This window comes from Corylus avellana, chromosome ca4, assembly GCF_901000735.1.
Source record: "Corylus avellana chromosome ca4, CavTom2PMs-1.0".
Classification (NCBI taxonomy): domain Eukaryota; kingdom Viridiplantae; phylum Streptophyta; class Magnoliopsida; order Fagales; family Betulaceae; genus Corylus; species Corylus avellana.
In genome coordinates this window covers 28662768-28687409 of record NC_081544.1, presented here as the reverse complement: position 1 = coordinate 28687409, position 24642 = coordinate 28662768, and the positions used below count along the sequence as shown (strand labels likewise).

Here is a 24642-nt window from a genome sequence, read left to right as displayed (position 1 = left end):
ATTTCAATACAATTTTTAGCGTTTGAAAAGTGAGTAGGGATTTTTAAAAATCTTGAAAATCATAGTTGAGATGTCTTTGATTTAAAATTTGTGAGCTTCTACTTGATGACATCTCATTGACATGTTCATCAAACATATTGGTATGTGTATTGAAAGTATTGATTGTCTCTCACAACACATTAATAACTCTTTTGGGTCATTTCTATACGATCTCTTTGCCATGCTTGATAAAGTTAATATATTAATTTTTTCAAAAAAAAAAGCATTTTTCTCAAATTATTACTTGATTGTTAATGTCATTCTAAATTAAAGATGGTGTCAATGTTCAAACAAAAATATTCTTAGTAAAAAAAAAAAAAATAAATAAATTCTTAAAATTCCTTTTAAAAAAAATTTATTATTATTTTTTTAAAGCTGGGCCTATCCATGGGTTGGTTACTGGGTCTTCCACTCTTTTGGCTGCAACACCCACTCTGGTGTGGATGACTTTTGTTTTGTTTTGTTTTTTTTTTTCCTTCTTTTAAATTTTTAGATTTCATTTTTAAATTTTATTTTTTTAGATTTTAATTTATAACAAATTTTTTTAAAAAATTGTTAAGGTGATGCGTCAAGCATTGACGATGTCGAAAAAATTGGACAAATAACTCACGGAGAGACCTCTTTCAAATAAGCGAAAAATTAAAGCTATCAAAGTTTATTTTTAAAAAGTGAGGGAGTGAATTCAGAATACTCGTTTACTCATAAATTTATCCAGCGGTTACAGTAGTTCAATTCAATTCACTGTTCTCAAAGATGAACATGAACTAATAATACCAAATGCTATAAATACATTTGGCTTTTTTAATTATTATTATTATTATTATTTTTAACATTCAATGAAGCTTAATTTTTATTCTTTGTCACAAATAGTAAGAATTGGATTGCCAATTTATATTTTAATGTAGTCGAATATACATTTACCAAGTGAGATGGAAGAAAGTAATTATTTCGCAAAAACAAAAATCCTTTATAATTTAAAAAATAAAAATTTAAATATGTAATTTGAAAATATGATTTTAATAAGGGTTAAATACCTAATACCCTTGGGGTTTAGAAACTTTATTTTTACCTCCTGGGGTTTCATTTTTATCACCGGACTCCCCTGAGGTTTTGATAAAGGACCAACTTAATCCATCCGTTAGTTGACCGTTAAGACTAACACGTGGACCAATCAGACGTTGACACGTAGTACCTATTTAATTTTTTTTTTAATTAAAAAAAAATTATTTAAAAAAAAAGGAAAAAAAAATTGGGGGTGGCTCGTGGCCATTTGGGGGTGGCCAGGCCACCCCCTTGGGCTACCCCCAACCACCATTGGGGGTGGTTTCGACCACCCCCTTGGGGCTCCAAGGGGGTGGCCATCCCAATTTTTTTCCTTTTTTTTTTTTTTAATTTTTTAAATACATTTTTTTAATTAAAAAAAATTTAAATAGGTGCCACGTGTCAACATTTGATTGGTCCACATGTCAGTCTTAACGGTCAACTAACGGATGGATTAAGTTGGTCCTTTATCAAAACCCCAGAGGGGTCCTGTGATAAAAATAAAATTTCAAGAGGTAAAAATAAAGTTTCTAAACCCCGAAGGGTATTAAGTATTTAACCTTAATAAATAAACGTAATTAACCGTTGTGGTTTATTATTTTTACAATTGCAAATTGTTCTTTAAAATAGTACGAATTTTTTTTTATATTATTAAATATCAAACCACCTTTTTTTAAAAGAGTAGTGAGTTAAAAAAACATATTCTAAAAAAAAAAAAAAATTTACAAATTTATTTAGGCTCTTTAACCTTAGAAATCGGAAGCCAAACAGACTCTTAAGTCGGATTGGAAAGGAGTCTCGAAAGGAAAGAGGTGTTGAAGCAGTTATGTTTTAGGGTTCGTGGTGCGGGTGCCACTGCCACCTGAACGTACGACACACGCGACCTTTAGGGCGGCTGCATAAAAGCAGATCCTCGTACAATAAAATTGGCATTGCAAACCGCGGCCAAAATTTTATGACCAAATCCATCCTAAGTCCTAACCGCTCGTGATTCTAATCTAACGGACCAAAGCCTGCCTCCACGTCACGCGAACTCCACACGTGGCATGTCATTAATGTTCTCCTCACGGGCCCATCTCTTCTGCCCTTAGTTATTCCCCAATCCTCACGCGCATCCGCTTCAGTAGTACACAGCCACAGGGCGAGAGAGAGAGAGAGCATAGCAACTGTGAAGGGCTATACAAAATGTTTGCGACATAGATCTGAAGTGGGGAAGGTCAATCTTTCTCTTTCTCTTAGTCTCTTATCTTTTTTTGATTATAATTCTTGGTTTGGTTATTTTCATGAAAATTAAGAAAGGTGGCATGTAATGCTTTCTAGTGGTATATTTGGATTTGGTTTATTTAATTGTTTGTTTATTATTTTGGAGGGAGTGTTTCATGGTTAAAGGTAATTAAGAGTTAGTTTCATGGTTAATGGGGAAAAGTGAACACGTGAGGGCCAGGCTAAGTGTTTTGGAACACAGTTGATTACATGTGCTGTATACGGAGATAGAGAGAAATTATGGAAGTTTTGAAAGCTATCTATTGTGGACCCTGTGAAAGCTAACAGGAATTGACTTTGGGTGTTCGTTTAGTTGATGGGGAGCATTAAGATCATCTGGGGCTGTGTTTTGTTGGATGATGATGGTAGATAGCGATTGGAAATCTAATTATTCCAATAGAAAGAGATTGTGGTTGTGACAGCTGCGTCCTTAGATAGGAGTTTCTCGTGTATACTTCATTAGTACTTTTGCGCTTTTAATGATATTTCGATTATATATCATTAAAAGGAGTAGGGGGAAGATTGTGGTTGTGAATTTTAGGTTAATGCTGGAGAGTTATCAGGAACCTAATAATTGTCTTCTCAATTTAGTAGTTTCATCCTAACTGGCAAAACTTGTGCAATTTGCACTTGGAGGTTAAAGTTTGATTTAAAACATGTCCAACCAGGCTAATGCTGCATTAAGCTGAAATTCTAGTATCTTAGTTTTCCCTTCATTGTTCCCATAGGCATTTTCTGGTCCTTGTTTTTGATGCATCTATTTTGAATATAGATTTGCTTGCAGCTCTTGAAAGCATGAAAGTAGTTATAAATTGCTAGACAGGCAGTACCTAGAGTTTGTATTAACAATTTTCTGTCTATTTTGATAGACATTTAAGTGCAGATATCTTATTTAGTTATTTTCTAAATTCCAATGTTTCATCCATGTTGCAAACAATTGAAGTATATTATGTCTACTTCTTTAGTGTAATTGACTTCAAAGCTACCGACTCGAATAGTTGCTGATTTAATCAAAACCTCTTTTTGTGATTGAAAAAGGAAAAAGAAGAAGAAGAAGTAGATATAAGTATTCCCTATAGTTTTCCTGTTAAAATACCTTGTCTAGAGCAAATGCATATCTCCTAGGTTTGTGATTTGATGCTTTGCTAAAAACCAAATATGGTGGTAAGGAATCTTAAGGCATGGGTTTGGAGATTTGTAGTCCACTTCAACATATGTTGCCAATATCTGGACTCACAAAGGTTGTCACTCACCCTATCCTAAAAAGAGGAGACTTTTGGACAGAATCATAATTGTACTATTTCCTATTATAGGAATTGAGCTATTAAGCCATTTTCTATAGGATGGGTTAGCATTGGTAGATATGCCAAGAAAACTTGTAGCATTTTGGAGATGGTTACAATGTGGCATTAACCAAGTATACAGTGCAAACATTAATAAATAGAAGCGCCATGGATAGTTTCCTATGCCATCTTGAGCTTCTCTCTCTTCTTTTCTCACCCACCCTCCCTCTCTCAAATCTTTATGAATGTAGTCTGATTTCTATTAGTACTACCCTTTTGGAGTTGGAACTCTAACAAAGCAGGAGTGGTTTTCCACTTTTTACATTTTAAATGAGTAAAGGTTTTCAACATCGATAACAAATTTTCTGATGCCAATAGGTTGCCTTTTTAAAATTTGGAGGTCCATTACACAGTTCTATCATAGGCTATTAATTTGCCTTTTCCTTTTAAGCTCACCATGTTAAGTTGATATACTGATGGAAAGCAGTTCTGAATGTCATAAATTGATTGTCCAGCAGCTACAGTCCGCTTACAACTTTGACATCTATTTTATGTTATCTTAATCACTCACTCCCACTTGTGACATCTATTCAATATGAGACTTGACCATTTTACACTCATATGTATATATTCAACAATCTATTCCTCATGTGAATCCATCACCCGATTTCTAAACTCCCCCTTGAACTTAAGCTTTATCAATCTTATAGGCCACTTTAAGATAACTTTTTTTTTTTTTTTTAATCACAATTATATATTTTTCTTATTTGTGTAAATGTGAAAGGGGGAAATTGAAATGGGTTTTTAGTTCTCCCATAAGGTGATGTGCCCAAAGAAGTTTAGGATGCCACATTAGATTTGGTAGGAATATGATTTTATGATGATGATGCTTTTTCTTCTATATATTTGTCATGTTGGTCACGTTTGTTCTTTGGTTTGGATCAACTTTAGTCATCTCATACGTTTTGAATATTTTTTTTAATCATCATAAAACTTTTATTTTTAGCAAAGCGATGGCTTGTTTAATCTGTTCATCATGAGGTCATCATCTTATCATTTATAGGGCATGGATTGCAGGTTTTGTGGATTCTGCAACATCCTATTGAAAGGTGCCCTGAGTATATATATTTCACTCTGGGCATATTGACTTGATAATGGCAGATGGAATATCGAGCTTTTGGGGTCCTGTCACATCTCCCGAGTGGTGTGAGAAAAATTATGTCTACTCATCTTATATTGCAGAGTTTTACAACACCATATCAAACATCCCATGCATCCTTCTGGCAATCATTGGCCTTGTAAATGCCTTGAGACAACGGTTTGAAAAGAGGTTTAGTGTCCTTCACTTATCTAATATGGCACTTGCCATTGGGAGCATGCTATACCATGCTACATTGCAGCGTGTGTAAGTAGTCCTTTTTGTTGTCTCATATGTATTCACATTTTCTTTCAACTGCTTTACTTGTATGTTAAGTGTGATAGCCGCACTTAACTTCCATTGTGTTTTTTTTAAGGATGTACTGTAGCAACACCTTGCCTTCTCTTTTACTATGTACTCGGTGGCTTTTGTAGTTGAAGAACAAAGTCACCTATTCCTTACCACATACATAATAATGAACTTCCATACTGATTGTGAAGGTGACTGAGGAAAGAAGACAATAGCTTGTGTTTTAGTTCTGTCCTTAGATTTTTATCTGGAAGACCATGCTTGCATGTTTATTAGAGTACTGTTAGCCCGAATTAGCGATCTTTAGTTTCACTGCTTTGAGCATGTTGCAACTTGAGTATATAGAAATGATATTGCCTTCTTGTTAGTTTATGCATGCATTCATTGACACTTCTTAGAAGTTTAGATTAAGGGTGCTTTGTTGTTTTAATCTGTGAACTTCTGTTCTGATATAAGATAGCCTGAGATTATTCTCTGAGTAGATTGGAATGAAGCAAATCTAAAAGTCTACGTTATACATCTTGAGCCTGACTTCCCTTCCCATGTTTTAGCACATTGTTGATGTAGTTCTGTCTAAACATATAAATGGTTGTAGTTTATTTACTAATAATTCATATTACATTATTTACTCTGCCCAATTGTAAATGGATTGCCATAGCTGTGAACTGAGAATAAAATTCGTGAATATGATGGTGGTGGTTGGCTTTCAGAACTTGGGGCTTGAAACAGGGTGTATGAAAATATAATTTTTGAGTTTGATCAATCTAGTAATGTGGTGGATCATGAGTAGAAAATGTATTTTTATTGCCATTAAACAATTATTTAATATTCTGCACCAATCTGACTGGAAGTATTGTGAAGAATAGATTAAGTTCTCATCTGCAGCATATATTATCACGTAATATTTCATCTGGGGACAATGTACTTCGGTTGCTTGAAAATGATTAGCTTTTTGAGTAAAAAATTTTATGGGGCTATTTTGGGATTTATAAGTGGATGGTAGTTGAATATTGTTCAGTTGCATTTTTTGGCCGAAGGCAGTGAAGGTGGTGTTGGTGTTTGACAGTGGTAATGATTTGGGGGCAGCAGTTGGGTGAAGCCAGCAGAAGTGTCTAATTTGTGTGCTTTGGCTGGTCTACATATTTGTGTATGTTATCAATGTGAGAGCTAACATGCTTTCCAAGATGGGCACCTATTAAGTTTTATGTTGTATTGAATCATTCCATACTAAAATTGAGTTTGACAGCAGCTTTGATTGGTGATAGATTTTTAGTGTAAGCTTTGATGGTTTTGGTAAGGATTGAGTTGGTATAGGATGAAGGCCTTGGGGCAAGTGAGGAAAATATCAAGGATGTGGATGTGATTGATATGTTGGAAATCGCTAGGGTTCTTTGGTAATATTTAGTTTTGGAAAGGCAGTGTTGATGATTTATGATTTTTGAGCTTTAGAAAACCTGTTAGGCAAACAATGGCTAGTATGTGTATGTTGACTAAATACTTGTTCTTTACCTCAAGCAAAGTAGGGTTTCAGGAGGTTCCTAACAATTAATTGAGTGGCATGTGAGTCAATCTGGAATATATGAGAGCGATTCTACTGCCTAGAGAGAGATTTTCTTTTCTTTTCAGGCCAAGTAGTTCCTTCCTTCTTGAGTAGTGCCCAAGCTATTGACAAGACTTATTGAGAAAAGTGCTTCCAAGGACAACTTCATGCTTGTTCTATATGTTTCCTAAGCCCCCTCCGAAAAAGGAGTCATGTATCTACTATCATTTATGTGAATGAAACTGATATTGCTACCCATGTGTTGGTTGGTCTGAGTCTGCCTCGTATTTTCATTTGTTTGTTGAAAAACCTTGGAAACTAGAGGATTAATATTTAATAGATGTGCATCTACACACGTGCCTATGGCAAATTTGCTTGTCATTTTAAAATATATTTGATAAATGTCTTGTTGTTTCGATCAGTTGCTCAGTTACCATGATAATCTATAATTATGGGTAACTTTCTATTCATTTTTAGGCAACAGCAAGGTGATGAAACACCGATGGTATGGGAGATGCTCCTTTACATCTACATCCTCTACTCTCCAGATTGGCACTATCGAAGCACAATGCCCACCTTTTTGTTTCTTTATGGTGCTGCATTTGCTGTAGTCCATGCACTGGTTCGTTTTGGAATCGGGTTTAAGGTACATTACGCGATACTCTGTCTTCTCTGCATCCCTCGGATGTACAAGTACTACATCTACACGCAGGATATGCATGCGAAGCGGCTTGCAAAGTTATACCTGGCCACCCTATTTCTTGGGACTCTTTGTTGGCTTTTTGATCGCCTGATGTGTGAGAACATCGCCGGATGGTACCTTAACCCACAGGGTCATGCTTTTTGGCACGCCTTTATGGGCTTCAATTCTTATTTTGCAAACACATTCTTGATGTTCTGCCGCGCTCAGCAACTGGGGTGGAATCCGAAAGTAGTTCATTTCATTGGACTTTGTCCCTACGTGAAGATCCAGAAGCCAAAGACCCAATAATTGAAGATGCCCTGTGCAAGAAAATGGATTAATCTGTCTCTGGTTTTAAGATAGGTGTATGGTTTTTCGTAGGGCAGCAATATCAATCACAATTCTTTTTCTTCCCTTTTTCCTTAATGGATGTAAATGGTTATTGATACTGATGTGCCTGATTGGTTTATGGTTAATCTTAAATTGCCAAACAAGTGTTCCAGCAAAGCAAAAGAGAGAAAACGAACAATCCTTTATTAGTTATTAGTGCTATTTTTTGGGTATCCATTTGGCTCTCCCCATTTTCCCACACCTTTTTTTGGTAGAAAATGAGTTTAGTTGCTGAAGAATTATAAGTTGTAGTGCCTGCCATCACTTTTCTTTTCTATATGTTGTCCATTTGAAGTTTCTGTTGTTGAAGTTGGGAATTGTCTAAATCAGGCCATGTATACAAACTACAGTACATGGGCCTTTGATGCCAAATAAAAGAATTGTAATCCAACATGTTTGTTAGTTGTCTGAAACAAGATAATGTTTTGAGCAATAATGCTAGAAGCCATGGACATCTAGAGCTTGGGAAAAAAACAAAAAAACAAAGACATGGACAACTAGACAAGAATATAGAATAATAAGAAGCTATGATATATAAAGCTTGTATTTGCTTTCTTGTGTTGTAATTTTCTTTTAGTTTGACTGGAAATCAGATTGTTACCAAAAAAAAAAAAAAAAAAAAAAGAAAGCTATGACATATATGAAAATTAAATGCAACTCTCCTAAGTTTAGACCAAGGTCCTGATCGTCTCCGTCTCAAGTGAAATAGAAAAGAGTTATTTCATGGTTAACATTTTATTTTGTTGTATTTACTAGTGTATATGCCATATAGTGCTACATCATGTAAAATTTTTAAATGATATGACAACATATTCATTATTTGATAACTTATACATTATTAGATTTGTAAAATCTAATCTTGACTATAAAATAGTTCATCTCTTTCATTAGAAATGGAAGAATCCTATTTCACTAACACAACAACAAACATGCCCCAAAAGCTAGGTCAAAAATCTTATTGATACTTTAAGATCTATGGGTATATAGACATACTTGGCTTCAGATAGGTCGAAAGCTCAATCCATTAGCCAGTAAAACATTCAACTATGACATTATGTACACCATTAGAAATAAAAATTTCAAATCCTGATCAATAAAATGGATATTGTCTCCATTTAAAATGGAGATAATCCTTATCCTTAGGAGAGGGTATCATTCCACTGGAGAAAATTAAAAAAGACAAAAACTGGTATATTTGCCATATACATTACAAACATCTCAAATAACTGAACATATTGACACTTAGAACATTATTTAAGAGTGAATATAATAAAAAAGAATCGTAATAAATTAATCAAGCTCAAGCTAAGGCACATGGAAGCGGATAATGGTCAGGATCTCTCTCTTTAGAGAGATTATAGGGCTATAAATGAACATTTGTCTCATTAATATAAATAATAATAAAAAAAAATTAAAGGTCAACTGGTCACCTTATTTTTGTCATAAGAGGTGGCCGGCCACCCCAATAATTGGCCATAGGGTGGCTTTGATCACCTTCACCGTAACGGACTGTCCTTCGCTGCTTGCAAGACTCGCCTGCATTTTTTGATGTTCTTGACCATTAACTAAACTGAAAAGGATTTGTTCAGAGGCACAGAGTCACGGGTGGTACCACGTGGAATTGCGTAAGGCCCAACAACAACAAAAATACAGAATTTTCCAACCTTCATGCTGGCATTTGGACCAACGAATTAAGGCTTTTTTTTTTTTTTTTTCACATGTCCACAAATTAAGGTTTAAGCTATTCACCATCATGTCATTAATAGGCTCCACACCAAACGAATTAATGCAACTGCAACTATTTAAGCTTGCCATCATAAGTCTCTCTCTCTCTCTGACTTCTCACATTTTCACTTGAATATGGGAATCATCTTTTTGAATTCTATCACTGTCAACCAACAAACAATTCAGCTGCCTTAGACAAATTATTTTCTGAGCCACAGTGAATAATGGAGCACCATTTAATTCATCTGCAGTTTCAGGGGCCAAAGTACTACTTTTGGGGCTTGAGGACCAGGTGTGGTCCAAAAAATAAAAATAAAAATATCTAGTTCCACCCCTTGCCAGCTTGAAAGCCCGGAGACAAAAAATCTTCAAATCATCTGATGAGTTTTCCATCAGATCAGATGATACGGTGAAGTGTGGGAAAATAAAAAGAAACCAAGTGTGGGAAATACTCACGATTAAGTATCAGCCTCTAAATCAACCCTATTGATGTCAACTACCTGATAAGAAATGGCATTAAAATACCATAGGCCGACCATAGTCAGCCGTGAATGCAACCACAAATATTCATTATCCTGATCAATATCTGCGCCTAAGCCGGATCTCATTAAAGCCTGTTTGTGATTGCGTTTGAGAAATAGAATTTTTAAGTTAAAAAGAGTTTTTTTAACAAAAACTTTATTTTTAAGTTTTTGCCAAAAACGTTTTTTTGGCCATTTTTAGGCTTCTTGGACTCTTAAAAGTGTTTTTAATTTTTTTACCAAACAAATACGTTTTTCTTCAAATGGGCTTTTTGAGTATTAAAAGTACTTTTAGGCTCTTCAAACGCAATCCCAAACAAGCTCTTATTCTTGGGGTAAAAGCTAATTTTTAAAGATATATTTTTTTTTGGGGACCAAGCCCATTATTCACCCTTGGCTCCTCTCAAATGGTGCTCCATTAATTATTCACCGTGGCTCAGAAACATGCGCCATTATTCACCGTGCTCCATAATTTCAGACACAGAGAGAGAGAGAGAGAGAGAGAGCGAAAGTTATGATTAATTAGTTGCAGTTGCACGTGAGCACATGCAGTCCCTTCATCATTTTTTCCTCCAATATAAATAAGTACATACTTTTCTCATCGCATATAGCTTAATTAATTTCTCTCTTTTTTCCTCTCTGTATTTTGTTTGTTCATCATCAACCATGCTCTCAAAACCAGCTTCCGAGTCCGACCTCTCAGTGCTCGCAACATCGGCGTCTCGCTTTGTCCTGGATGCAGCAATCTTCTTCATCTTCAACGAATTCTTGTTGACCGAGTCCATGATTAGCTTGTCGGACTTGGTAGAACTTCAAGCCAAAGTTGAACCTGGCTTCGTTCGTCACCAGTTTGTTATGGAGCCCGAGTCCGACGAGCTAATCATGGAGTCCTTCAACAAGAATTTCGTTGACAGTACCCTGTTACCACAGAACTTCATGTAAGTATAAAATCTCTCTCTCTCTCTCTCTCTCGCACGTGTTCACACACACACTGGGTAGCCAACATCGGTTCAAATTAACAAAGCAGATTTCTTTCTCTCCAAATAAATTTATTCCGTGTTATTAGATCTACCAAAAGACTTGAACCAAAAAAAAAAAAAAACCACAAAGAAGAAAATAACATACAAAGAACCACAAAGAATTGGAATCACTGAATTCATAATAATGAATATGAATGAAGGCCCCTGGGTCTCAGCGATTCTTTAGACAGTGGTTAATTTAGGAGGTCACGGCTTTTTGGCGCTTGATTCATTTTTGGGCAACGACATTCTCTTGTTTCTCTCCTTCAACTACGAGCTTTGGGGGGAGCTTGTCAAGATCGTGGAGTACATTCGTGATGTCTTGTACAAGGCGCTCAGCCAAGGTTGGCGAGAACTCCGCCCTAATCATGATGATGATGATTTTGAATGTGATTTGTTGGTATAGAATGGGTGCGTGAACATGATAGCACTTCGATCTGTTTAACGCTCCACTTGGAGACTCTGAGGATATGATGCAATTGGAGTGGGAACAGTGGGTTCATTCATCTGAGGCTATTATGCTTGCTGGCCATGGCCTTGCATTCAAGAGGAAGTGGCAGAACCCCAACATTGTCACTGGTGCCAATGTTCAGGTATATATATATATATAGGTATGCTGGAAAAAAATTGCAAATTAATAGGATCGGAGTATCCCATCTGCAAATTAATCACACATATTAGATGACTGTTGATGAAGATGCATGTTGCATGCCCTAATTACGAAGTATATATATATATACCCAGTTTGGTTGTTCTTTTCTAGCAAGAGATCGTTCAAGAGCTTGACATCTTTGAATTCGCCATTGTAGGTGGAGCCCAAGATAGCAGCAACACAAATAGTGTTCTCATCCACCATTTCCACTGCTTTTGCAGGGTCCATTGCATAAGTACCCTTCATTTAACCGGAGCTTGAATGGGATTTCCGCCTTCCCCTGGTGAGGAGCATCAATGTCACGGCCTTGTTTATGCCGGAATTGGGTGGGTTATTTGGAGGACCAAACAAGACCTGCCTGAAGAGCTTGTCTTCCGCATCAAATACCTTGGAGCTGAGCAATAAGATCAATAATCCTCATTTCATTGCCTTTTTTTTCTATCTAGTGTACTTGTATGTGCGCACACGCGCATGGCAGATCTAATGATGTATTAATTAGCTTGTTCCAAAAAAAAAAAAAAAAAAAACGGACAAGTTAACCTGTAACTAATTAAATTAACTAATCATGTTTTTTGCTTAATTATTTTACCACTAATTATAAACTGAAAAGTCAGTTTGTAAGGAATCATGAAGTAATTAATTATCCTCTTTCTTTGCCACACTGACTTCTGCGGGCGAATTGGGTGAGAACATATTTTAAGTGCCGGAGGCAATACAAGGGAACAAATAAAACAGAGAAGATGGAAAAAAAAAAAAAAAAAAAGGAAAAAAGAAATCTTCAGCTTTGAAAGTAACCACTACTATTTCAGTCAAATCTGCAGATAAGAAAGGCTACATTAACAGAGTACACGAACATGATCAGGCAAAACATCTCAAATTGCTTCAATGCCTCAACATCTATTAAAAAATGGACACAGCCTTGATTGTTTTGAGCCTAAATTCGAATACATGAGAAACGTAGCCAATTCAAATTCAAATTCAAATACAAATTCTGCAACTGAAAGAGACTTAGAGGGGTATGGTATCAACAATAGCCTCCAGTATCTTCTTCTCCAATTCAGGTTCATCAATCCACAAAGAACTTTTCCGGCGTAGCAGCTCACTCCCCTCTTTCTTATTCTCTTCCCTCCTTTTTTCTTTCATCCTCCAATTTTCAAGCTTCTCAGCTCTTTCTTTCAACTGCATTTGTACAAATCAAGAGACCTCCTCAGTGTTATGTTGGGTCAAAAAATGGAAGCAAGAAAAAAAACATAATATCTGTTTTGTTGGACACAAATGACGGTGAGATAAGATTTACAATTCTGCATCTGGAAGGGTTGGACTGTCAATTGAGTTCAAGTACAGTTCATAAACAAGATGAATGCCTAATGGTTACAATCTGATAACATAATGAATACATCATCATATCTGCCATGCGTGTGTGCGCACACATAAAAACACTTTATCTATGTATTTATATGCATACACTTGTATTACTTTCAAACATTTCAAAATTCCACATCCAAGGGATTCGATTTCATGCATTCTCAAAGAGCTATGAATTGAACAATGAAAAATTAATTTCTTTCCGAGCACATGGTTGGCATCAAGAGACCTTTTAAACACGTCGTATTAATATACATCCTTTTGGATTTTTTGATTGGACCAAGATTTGCGTTGACACTACAGCTTCCTATGCTAATCAATAATTCTCTTAAAATTGCTTGAAAGAAACAAGGGACCATCAAACTACACACATAGAGAACAAGTTGACAAAGTACACAATTTTCTGATTCCACAAATGGTGCAATAATGTTCAAGTTCTCTGCTAATGTATATGTTATCCTGAAAAAGAACCTTTTTGCAAAGCAATCCTTATTTCTGTAAACTTCAGTCTAAGCTTCTTTCTTGAAGATTGACTATACAAAACATAAATTTAGGTACACTCCTGCTCAAGTGCATTTACTTTCACAATCCTCTGCTTTCTAGAGTCTGGCTCATTTCATTTTTATTTAATATTGTTTTACCTGTCAAAAAAATCTTTCATGATCTACTAAAGAAAAAGAACCTAAAATTACAACTCTTAACTACATGCTAATATTTGTAAATTTAAATTTATACTTGGTCGCTGCACAGTAACTAAAGATGATAAACTGAACTTTCTACTTCACAGTGTTTTCAACCAGACCTCACTTTTTGTTTTTGTTTTCCTGGGTGTAAGATAAGTAGATAAATGTTATTATCAAAAGATGTAGAAGGTGTACGAGAAAAAAATAGAAAAAATTGCAAAGGTACAAGATGAAAACTAAAACTGACCTATATGCAGAGCGACCGAGACACTCAATGATATTTGAGATGATTTAAAAATGAACCGTAAACCCGGTCTAACTGTTTAGGCAGTAAATTCAAAGTCTGGTAAAGGCCTAAGTTCATTGGATTGAAGAACTATTTAATATACATGTCAAAAATTTTGATTCCGTTTTTTGATAAGTAATAAACAAATATCATTTCCGATTCCTTCTACAATCATATCTTAAATAAGATAACAAACCACATATACATGGGCACATCACCATTCTGGAAAGAAGAAGAAATGATAACCATTTAACAAGACTGAACCATGCAAATTGAGCTATATTATCTCTGGCAATACAGTTAAAAACATAAAAATCATTGCCGCTGGTTTCCTATGGAGATTATCCTCAACCTAGTTTTGGAAAGCACTATGGCGAGCATTTATAGATCAATTAAATGAAAGATTGCCAGGAAACAAGAAGTTAGAGTGACCGGATAACCAAATCATGGTTGTATTTAATGGATGAAGATTGTTTTCTAATGTCCTAACTATCAGATCATGCAAATTAGTTCATAACATTATTTCCCTCCAATGGTCACGTATTCTTAATTTATATCAGGACACTTGCTACCAAGAAGCAAGTTGAGAAAAAACAATTCCAAGTGAAATTTCAATTTAAGATCGAAATTGGAGAGGGTGAAAGGCATTTTGAAATTAAGCCCTGGTGAGTTCTCGAAGGATCGGAAGTAAAGCCCAAGTTCTTTCCAAGATCAAAATTAAGCTTCAGTTTCAATTCTTTCCCTATATCTCTCATCTTCCAATTAAAAACAATTACAAGTCTGATCCAAACAGTTGTAAAAAGTCCAGATTAAAACTAATTTTTAATTTTACTCCCAATTCAACAAAAACCTAATATTGAACTACTCAAATACTCTGTAACCAAACAAAAACTATCAAAAAACAAGAAATAAGGAAACTAGGAGAGAGAAGACATACTAGGGTTTGGCGGAACTCTTCGAGGGCGACCTTGCGCTCCTGGGCACGGACCTTGGCGGCCTCGGCCTTGAGCTTTTTCTTTTCCTCATTAGCGAGCCTGAGGGCCTCTCTCCTGGCATCGTCCTTGCGCTGCAGCTCGAGGCGCATGAGCTCCACCTCCAGGATGTACTGCTTGCGGCGCTGCTTCACCTGCTTGGCGTAGTCACGGCGGAGCAGGGCGAGCCTGCGCTCGGCGTCCTTGGGGTCCTTGGGGGGGTCGGAATGCCACCAGCTGCCCACGTAGGCGGTGGGCTCCAGGAACTCGTGTGTGTGTTGGTGGTTGTTGCGGTGCGAGGGTTTGCTGGTGGTAGAGAAGCTGCGGAGGAGGGCTTTGGAAAATTGGGTGGTTGTACGGTGGACGCCGCGACAAGAGGCCATTGTGGGGGTTGTCTACAGAGCAGAAAATGAAGAAGACGAATTTTGCTGAATATGCAGGGATTGCAAGGAGGAGGAGGAGGAGGAGGAGGAACTTTGGTTGTATGGATCAAGCCCAATGGGTTAATGGGCTTCGGGGGAAGGCCTTTTTGTTTTTGAAGTTTGGGCTTGGGATCAGGATTATATATTATAATATGAAAATAAAAATATACTCTGGATTTTATTTTTGTGGATCAGAATTCTCAGGAACTCTATCTACTAGCGTTTTTATAATGCTAACCATTGTTTAAATGTAACCACTTTATTGGTCGACCATATTGAAGGGTCTTGTGGGTTTGAAAGGGGAGAGGGAGAGGGAGAGGTAACTCAATACAAATTAAAATATTTGAGAAATAATAACTCTGAAGGATGTTATTTTTTTTGTTAAAAATATTTGTTTTCTTCAAAATAACGGAATAAGCATGAATAATAATTTCAAATTGGAAGATAATGCATTGATTTTGAAAGATAAAAAGTCACCAAGACGAGAGAAGAAAGCAACATTAAAAAATCCCCTTTCTTTAGTAGAAATTGCAAAATAGAAATCTGTTCAAGCTAGAAAGTAAAAGACAAGAGTTTCGAACTGTTAATTCTCTTTTTATCTTTTATTAATGGAACTATTTGCTCATATTCTGCACAAGAATTCATGGGCAACTACTTAAGCAATCACCCGCAAATCAAGAATAACAAAAGATAATTAATTTATGCGAACAGCAAATACATTGCTGCCGGTGACAAAACTTTCATCTATACTACATACAAAAATTTATGAAAGATGATACGATGTTAGCACCCTTCATTTCTACCACTATTTTGAGCTTAAAAACCTAGGATTCTTCTAGCACATGCTTTCCCTTGTTGGAGCGGAAATTTGAAATGACATGATAAATAATTTTCCCATGCATGAAGAGAATGATTTTGGCATGGACAAAATCTGTGTTATTTCAGTGTGTTATCCAGGAAGGCAGAGGCAGTCATAGATTGGCTAAGACTGGAGTCAATCCCCCAGATGCAAAGTCAACAGACGGTGATGCCTCTTGGGAGACCATGGAGGATTCATTATGCCCCACTGGCAGCATACAAACCAATCGCAGCTTGCCTTGCTGACATAACTTCACTGGATTCTTGAATAATGATACCCTGGCAACATTATTACCTAATAATACAACGTGCGCAATGCTGAATGAATCGCCTTTATCCACTGCAAATTGCCACTCTCTGGTTGATATATGGAACCAGTCTTTTCTCTGAGATACGGTCGCTTTAACTTCAATGTACTCTGTACTACTCCCCTCCCCTACAAAAATGTCGTAGGGTAATCCAGTTTCCTTATCTTCATTAACCCACTTCACAACTGTATTACCAACTTTCCCAGTAATATATTTATATGCGTAAAACTCACCCAGCCTCCCTGTTTGTGTGGTTCGTGTTGCATTGGGTGTGCCAAATCTGAGTCGATCTCTCTTGGAAAAATTAGATGAACCCAAGTCAGGGCTATTGGACATAATATCTAAATCAACTGGATCAAATTCAACATTTACTCCAGAATCTGTCTGATTATGAGCATGGCCAGACTGGTCTTCCAAATTGTCATTGTCTGACAAAAATAAAACCGCTGAAGCTCCTGCTGAGTCATGTTCAATGGTGAAATCATCATCATCTGAGATCAGAACAACATTATCAGTTTGCATGACACTGCCTTCAGACTCCTTTTGTGGGCTGCTCCTAGGTTGTACAGTTGTTGCCTGTGTGTTGTAACCATTTGCACGAGCATAACAAAAACCTGGTGCATTTTTCCAATCCACAGGTGGCCAGTTTGGGTTATTTCTTGCTTTCTTTTTCAACTTCGAATAACATTTGTCATCTATTATGGTTGAATCAATATTTGTCTGGAGCGAATGATCATTCTTTCTCGATGGAGGTACGGACGAGAGGGACCAAACAGATTCTTCATCAGGAAGCTTAGGCATCTTTTGACTATTCAAAATGAAAAACTCTGTCTGCTCCTCAGTGGAACCTGATTCGGCCATGGTTGTGATCATGTGAAGGAAATTTGCCAAGTGTAAATTGGGAGTTCCATCGAATAACAATCGTGACAGTTCCAAAAATATGGCATGAGAATCAGATCCTTGGGTTGTGTACAAAATGTCACCCTGTAAAAATCATATGATTATGGATATAACTAAAAAAATACATCACATATTAATATTCCAAATCTTGTCAACTATCATGGAGAGCTCGATTTAACAAACAGCTAGTCTAGATACAGAATACCTCCACACAAGGAGGACGCAAATGAAATTAGCCAACATGATTAATCGTTAAATTCCAGCAATGGCATAGGCTAATTTCTGGTACAGAGTGACATTAGCATGCTCCAGTGAACGTGTGTGAGAGAGAGAGAGATAAAATTGAATAAAGGACCCATCACATACCTGCAGAAGACAGCTACATTCAATTCGCTTCTTAGATGCACCACCACAACAATTTATGACATTCCTGTAGTATAGCTTTTCAACAACAATGACTTGTAGACGATCCAGAATATCAAATCCAGACTGCTTGAGTTGAATATATTTATCAGGGTGTACACTACAGAAGTAGCGCTGAGCATAAGGAAGAGCCCATCCCACCAATGAAGCATTAAAGCTACAGTCAGCAAGACCATAATATATTGCTTCACGAGTTACAACCTGCACATAAATCCAATAATGTGAAAAGGAAGATTAAAATCACATTATATATTTCATTTTTTGTTCTCTCTCTTTAAGGTGACATGTATGGTGCTTTATTTTCTTAAAACAACAGAATCTAATAGTGAACGATGTCCACTAACACAACACAGTCAATCTACAAATTATCATGCTTATTGCTGGTTATAAACATGTTTTAGCCTGGAAAACCTATTCTAAGTCCAATTTCTGATGCAAATCAAACATTTAAAAGGACCTTTCTGAAAATAAATACCATATGCACATGGAAGAAAAGGAAAAGAAAAACGTGTCAGAATCAAAGTCAAGGCAACTACGTCGTTCTCTATTTTTTCACACTAGGTCTTTCTTTTTCCTTGGATATGCTTTGACAGTATATCTTAAGTGGTGTTACACAAATATACAAGAGAAAACTTCACTTAACTCCTATGAACTTTCATCACTTTTGCAATCACCTTACTAAGTTCAAAAACTTTTAGTTTAATGTATCAAAATTTCCAAAAATACCGTTGCCTGAATCTATATATATATATATGGTTAAAAAAAAAAACATGGGTATTTTGAAAATTTTTACAAAATTTAACAGAAAAGCGTAACGGATGGGTGACATTGCAAAAAATTAGAAATTCGATACACTAAATTAAGAGTTTTTAAACTAAGGAGGGTAATTGCAAAAGTAATAAAAGTTCAGAGCGGTAAAGTGAAGTTTCCCCTTAAATAATTAAAACAGTCCTTATACAGTAAATGGACAATACCAATGACAATGAGGAACTAAGCATGAATGATAATCGAAAATGAAATAGATCAAGGATTAGCTAAGTATCTCATGGTGCACCACATAAGATGCAATTCTTTATTACTGTATCTATACAAGTTGGCTTACAAAGCATTAAGAAACAACATTACAAGGTTATATATGTAGTTTGGAACCATGAAAAAGTTTTGTTTAAACAATGGATACATCTAAATGAAGTACATAGAGTCTTTTTTTTTTTTTTTTCAGGTGTCAAAAAAGCTATTAAAAAAAAAAAAAAATCTTTCAAGGCTTCTTTTGGAGAGCTCAAGTTGAAATCCCAATCATTTTTAGCATGAATGTTTAATAGTCCACATGTTGATAAGTTAGACATCCTGACCTACTGGCTGACTTCATATGAAAAGTTCAAAAAACCAAGAAGTCAAAACAGCAATATCCTCATCTCAACCTCCTCCCCAGTCCAACAGACACACACATATATCTTACCTCTGAGAGAGCAGGAATCCCTAAGGTCTGCATGAGGGTGGCAATTTTTGTTTGAAGTATCTGTTTTTCATCCTCACTAAGTTCGCCGAAGTACAGAAAACTAATGTTATCAAAATGCTTAAATTGCTTCCTCAACTTCCTATCATCACACCAACACACAAGGCCAAAGGAAGGGTGTAGAGAAACCCATTGATCTTGTTCTGTTGGGAGCACTATAAATTCCGATTTCGAAAGACATTCTTTCAAGTAAATGACATCTTCAGGTCTTAAGAGTCCAGAGTTCAGTCCATCACTCCACTTAAGAAAAACTTGGAAAACCTGAGACATGAAAGGAACACTTAGGTTGTACTGGCAACAAACAAGTATTACAAGTGTGGTTTTGCTTCAAATTTGATCACTTACTGCATTAGCTGCTTGTGAAGGCAAAGCGACAGCAGATAACTGCAGTAAAATCTTTAGATAGCTACGGAGAAGAGGGGTCTCTACTACTCCGCAGTTGTCAATGAAAAAGTGATGAAGGCCTGGATAAATATTGTTCAGCGTCTTGAGTAAGGGGCGATAAGACGCTCCTGTTGAACTGCACTGAGAATGAATCTCCTCCATTTGGTTCAGAGAACCAGTTGAATCATGCCAACAGACTTCTTCGGGAGACAAGAATGTACCAGGTACCACATCATCAAGCCTAGAGCCAGATGCATATGGAACAAATATAAAAGGCCCTGAATGTAACTCCTCTGTGATCTTCTGGTTTGAAATAGCCATTCCATTCCAAATGAATGTGTACAATTTTGACATTTGAGATATGCTGGCATGCAAAGAAAGTTGGGTCTCATCAAAATGAGCAGGCTTGCTTATCAAAAAGAGGCTCTTTTTTTTGGTGTGAGGGGTGGCAGGTGTGTGTGTGTGGGGCGGGGGGGAACCCGTATAGCATGAAAAATTCAAACGTCCAACGTCCAACATGATACAAGTTCTGATTGCATCTATCATGTATAATGTACACTATGGAGTTTAAGAGTCAAACTACAGGGTTCACCTCAAGGCGCAATTAACCCCTGATGAGAATATAGCGATATACTTCATACGCATTAGATTAGAAAGGTTAAAGTGGTTTAAAAGATTCAGAAGTCTAGTCTGGAAAATAATCAATGGATAATAGATATAACAGTTGCAAAATGTCGAAAAGAGTTCCACAGGTAGATAAGTAATCATTGTCACTGGTCGAGAAAAAAGAAAAAGAACAAGGAAGACAAAAAAAAAAAACAGATGGTATTAGGAAAGCATATAAACTTCTGCTCTTTGAAAGTAAAAATAGATGAAAGCCATCTCAATGCAGAAAAAGATCTATAATACAAGCATGACAAATTATCAACAAATACATGCCACAGAAATTATCTGAATTATAAGCTGGTAAAATTTCTGCGCAAGGAATTTCCATCCAACTTTGACTCTGAGCTGACACACACCCAAGAAGACGTAGCACAGCTTACAGATACCAGTTCACAGAACTTGTAGTATCACAAGAAATCTTGAAAAGTGTAGATAGTCTTCCCCCGATAAAATCAAAGAATTTGAAGTGAATAGGGGGAAAATACAAGTGGAAGAAATATCATCCAACAATCTAACAGCAAAAAAGATTAGGGAACAGGGTGGGGTACACACACAAAGAGAGAGCAACATACCCAAAGAAACAAGAATTACATAGGGTGGCATGTAGTCTCAAGAGAAATATAAAAAATAAAAACCTCTATAAACAAATCTCAGAATGTAGTGTACGACCTTCTCTAGATTATTGCTTCCTATTATTTCCATACCTACCTCGGTTAAGTTCTAATCAAGATTCATATCAATTTGTCCATACCAGCTTTTGGAAGAAAAAAAAAATGCTTCAATATTTGCAGAAGCACCACTAGACAAAAATTCAGTCAGGTAGCGAACAACCAATAAACAGATTAAGGTGAATACTGAAAGGACCATTTTGAAAGAGAGTAACAAACTATGATTAGAAGAACAATTTCAAGCATACAAAGTTCACAAACGGTCCGCTTTTGAGGAGGGTCAGCTTAGAGGTCGAAAGGGAATTCCAATGAACCCAACCCGACCCAACACCCCTATATATACCATCTTTACAGAAACCCTAGCCACCTCCTCAGTCTCTCTCCCCCATTGCCACTGACTTCCGGGTCAAAGTGGTTGGTGTCAACTTGGGTCGGCACTCCTCGGGGTGTGGGTCAACTCAGACGGCCAAATCAACCTTCATTTTGACAAAAGCAATGGGCATTCTGACCCCGAATGGGTAAATCCCATTCCCAACCGTGTAGTCAAAGCCTTGGAACCAGTTTAATTGTCACTTTGAGAAACACACTAACATTGGCATCATTGCATGAAATCCTATATAGAAAATTTTATACTCCTCTTTAACCATCCATAACTAACAAAAAGACGGTAATGGACAAAACTTATATTGCACCAACTTATATATGGTGCAACATTCATCTAGATGTGGGCTTGTTATACCACTAACATGCTCAAAACAGAACAAAGACCCAAGAAATTCATAAACTTTGGCTCCGTTTGTTCCGGCATAAAATAATTTCTGTATTTTCGAGTGTTTGGTGTGACGGAAAATAATAGTTAACAGAAAATATTTTTGGTTTGACCGAAAAAGCCTTTTTAATTTCTAAAAAAAGGTTTTCATTTTTTTTTTAAACCGTAAACCATTTTTCGAGTTTAAGCGTCTCATTCTCAAGTTGACAAACCCAACCAGGACGTCGTCGGGACCCCGCCGGACCTGCTGGGACCCGCAGGTTACCTGACCAAGACCTTGCCAGGACTTCATCCGGGCAACATCGGGACCCGGTTAGGGCATTGCCAGGACAATGCTGAGACTTGATTAGGACCTAGTCGAGACACTGCCAAAACCCGGTCGGGACACTGCCAAGACCTGGTTGGAACATTTTCGTAATTTAAAGTTTTATGACTTAATGAAAAAATATATTTTTGATAAATAAATAATTTTTTTTGATATATATATATATATATATATATATTATTTTCCATACGCAACCAAACACTGAAAAATATTTTCCATGAAATCATTTTGCAAAAAATTGTTTTGCGCTGAAAACATTTTCCGACAAAAAAAATTTTACGCCGAAACATACGGAGCCTTAATAAATACTTTTCTTGAAGGGAAAAGCAATAGCAAAACCACATAATTTTTTTTTGATAAGTAATAATCAGTCTTATTGAAAGCCAAAAATAATGAAGAATTCAATCAAACAGCACAAAGAAAAAGATGAAGACACTATGTAGTAAAACAAGAAATAGCATTAAGTTAGTTTGTATAGCCAGAAGGAAAGAACAGTTACTAACAACAAATGATCTCACTTTCAGATAAGAAACATCGAAGATCTAAGTTGGTGAATATGATGATGCAGCAATACCTGGCCTTGAAAGGTGTCTTAGATCTTCTCCATACTTTCAGAGTTTCCAAAACGTCATCAATGGTAACTTTAATCTTAAACCCAATGTCACTTACTAATTTTCCATTTCTCACCTGTTTCAATAAGAAAAACACAGCATGATAAAGAACTTGTATAAATCTATGTCAGCTCAGTCCTCCCATTATATAGGGAGATGCAGCAGTTTGATACAGCTGAAGTTAACTGCATTAAGAAAAATAAATGTACAAACAAATGTAGCTAGTGGGCTATACAAGAGAAACAACAATTTAATTGTACTTTTTTCTGTTTCAGGCAAAGTAATGCATTCTAAACAAAAAATAGAAAAACAGACTAGTGCTGCGTAATTGTTGCTTATTTTAAAGCTCGTCCAATGACATATCTCACAACATGTTCGGCAATAAACCCTAGACCAGTAAGGTAACAAATGAAAATATGTCTTTAAGGATTTAATATATTATTATTATTATTATTATTATTATTATTTTTATAAGTAAAGATTTCATATATTATATAGCATTAACAAACTTTTATACATCAATCATTATCTCCTTTATTAGATAGTTAAATATCTGGGACATGTAGCACTAGAGCTGCCAAAACCAACCCGGTCCCATTTTTGATCCATGTAAGTCAACCACTGCAACGAACATGTCAGTTGCCAGAGAGCAACAGATGTTAACAGTCCTCTATAGATGCCTTTAGTGACTAGCATCTTAAAAAAGCCATTGCTCGGATTCAAATCTATGCCAGCGCTGAAACAGCAGACCCTTTTGTACATTCATAATCATACCACACAAGCTAGATGCCTAACACTGTGATGAACAAAAACAAAAAAACTCAGCATCTTCCCGGTCACAAAAAGCAGTTTACTAAGGCTGCATTGTTTTCCACTATATACGAGCAAGATTACGGCTGGAAATTTTGACACGACCCGCGAACCCGACACCAACACGACATGAAAAAACAGGTATTGGGTTTGGCCTTATCGGGTTCGGGTCTACCCGTTTAAGACCCGGTTAATTTCGTGTATGGCAAGACCCAGTTACTATTCAGGTATGGCGGGTACTAAATGGGTCTGACGGGTACCCGCCAGACCCGAAGAGTAACCGGGTCTGACGGGGACCCACCAAACCCGGTTCAAAAAAAAAAAGCAAAAAAAGCAAAAAAAGCAAAAAAAGTAAAAAAATGAGCATATTTGTAGTGTTTCCTAATTCATATCTTTGATTACATGAGATGGATCATGGATCCTTCAAGACTTCAAGTGGACAACACCGGGCATAATGGCTCATAGGAACCTAATTTGTAATGAATCTAATGATGATGTAGTTTTGAGTTTTGAGTTTTGAGTTTTGTTTCTTTTTTCTTTATTATTTTGTTTTTGTTAGCTTCTTTTTTATTTTATTATTATTATTATTATCTTTTTCTTTATTGCTATGATGGAAATGTCGTGGGAAACCTAATTTGATCCATATTCATTTCATATATATATATATATATATATATGTGTGTGTGTGTGTGTGTGTGTGTGTGTGAAATTTAATATGAACAATAAAATAGAGAATATCTAGATTGGTCATCATAGCAAAGGAATCTCCTTAAAGAGAAACTAAAATCATTATTGCATTACATGGAATTATGGCAATGGCCTATCTAATATTCTAATATGTATAGAGTTGAAAATTGCTAATTTTGTGAATGTTTTTATTAACAATTGTATTGGTATTCATATATTATTATTACAATTTTTTTTTTTTTTTTTTTAAAATAAAATTAGGGTTTAGGGTTTTTGCGGGTCGGATTACCTGTTAAGATAACGGGTCGGGTCTACCTAATATGACCCGGTTATTGTAAACAGGTTAAACGGGTCGTGTCAGGTTATCCAACTATTTCCGTGTCATAAT

At 36.2% G+C, this 24642-nt stretch overlaps 4 protein-coding genes across 8 annotated transcripts in view; 2 read left to right on the top strand and 2 right to left on the bottom strand.

Moving 5' to 3' along the window:
• The first annotated feature begins 1872 nt into the window (after positions 1-1872).
• LOC132178780 (alkaline ceramidase-like) lies at positions 1873-7743 on the top strand. The gene is made up of 3 exons (XM_059591331.1): positions 1873-2296; positions 4704-5031; positions 7091-7743. The coding sequence occupies exons 2-3, from the start codon at positions 4781-4783 to the stop codon at positions 7602-7604; spliced, it is 765 nt and encodes a 254-aa protein (XP_059447314.1). The 5' UTR covers positions 1873-2296; positions 4704-4780; the 3' UTR covers positions 7605-7743.
• A 2789-nt stretch (positions 7744-10532) lies between these two features.
• LOC132179440 (glutamate decarboxylase 4-like) lies at positions 10533-12183 on the top strand. Of its 4 annotated transcripts, none has more exons than XR_009439922.1 (2): positions 10533-11543; positions 11824-12183. XR_009439922.1 is itself a non-coding variant. In XM_059592168.1 (2 exons), the coding sequence occupies exons 1-2, from the start codon at positions 10598-10600 to the stop codon at positions 11773-11775; spliced, it is 288 nt and encodes a 95-aa protein (XP_059448151.1). In that variant the 5' UTR covers positions 10533-10597; the 3' UTR covers positions 11776-12183. The 4 variants fall into 4 exon arrangements, 2 of the variants coding, with proteins under 2 accessions (XP_059448151.1, XP_059448150.1); XR_009439921.1 differs by having other exon boundaries at positions 11760-12183; XM_059592168.1 differs by having other exon boundaries at positions 10533-10869; positions 11760-12183.
• A 274-nt stretch (positions 12184-12457) lies between these two features.
• LOC132178518 (stress response protein NST1) lies at positions 12458-15361 on the bottom strand. Its single transcript, XM_059590951.1, has 2 exons — positions 14874-15361; positions 12458-12781 (listed from the first exon to the last, which is right to left on the bottom strand). The coding sequence occupies exons 1-2, from the start codon at positions 15288-15290 to the stop codon at positions 12611-12613; spliced, it is 588 nt and encodes a 195-aa protein (XP_059446934.1). The 5' UTR covers positions 15291-15361; the 3' UTR covers positions 12458-12610.
• Positions 15362-15910: 549 nt separating this feature from the next.
• Positions 15911-24642, bottom strand: part of LOC132178517 (protein NO VEIN-like) — a 33299-nt gene continuing 24567 nt past the window's right edge. For both annotated transcript variants that reach the window (XM_059590949.1, XM_059590950.1), the window contains 5 exons: positions 22721-22833; positions 19680-20082; positions 19278-19595; positions 17762-18019; positions 15911-17479 (listed from right to left, as the gene is read on the bottom strand). In XM_059590949.1, the coding sequence (XP_059446932.1) occupies positions 16301-17479; positions 17762-18019; positions 19278-19595; positions 19680-20082; positions 22721-22833 (2271 nt within the window). In that variant the 3' untranslated portion in view covers positions 15911-16300. The remainder of the gene's footprint in view (positions 17480-17761; positions 18020-19277; positions 19596-19679; positions 20083-22720; positions 22834-24642) is intronic.

What these genes read in the sequence shown, in the direction of transcription:
- LOC132178780 (XM_059591331.1), top strand. Translation starts at nt 4,781, where the DNA reads ATGGCAGATGGAATATCGAGCTTTTGGGGTCCTGTCACATCTCCCGAG. An exon ending in CATGCTACATTGCAGCGTGT is followed by an intron (nt 5,032 to 7,090) that starts GTAAGTAGTCCT and finishes ATTCATTTTTAG; the next exon opens with GCAACAGCAAGGTGATGAAA.
- LOC132179440 (XM_059592167.1), top strand. Translation starts at nt 10,598, where the DNA reads ATGCTCTCAAAACCAGCTTCCGAGTCCGACCTCTCAGTGCTCGCAACA. An exon ending in CTGTTACCACAGAACTTCAT is followed by an intron (nt 10,870 to 11,823) that starts GTAAGTATAAAA and finishes CTGCTTTTGCAG; the next exon opens with GGTCCATTGCATAAGTACCC.
- LOC132178518 (XM_059590951.1), bottom strand. Translation starts at nt 15,290, where the DNA reads ATGGCCTCTTGTCGCGGCGTCCACCGTACAACCACCCAATTTTCCAAA. An exon ending in AAGAGTTCCGCCAAACCCTA is followed by an intron (nt 12,782 to 14,873) that starts GTATGTCTTCTC and finishes GTACAAATGCAG; the next exon opens with TTGAAAGAAAGAGCTGAGAA.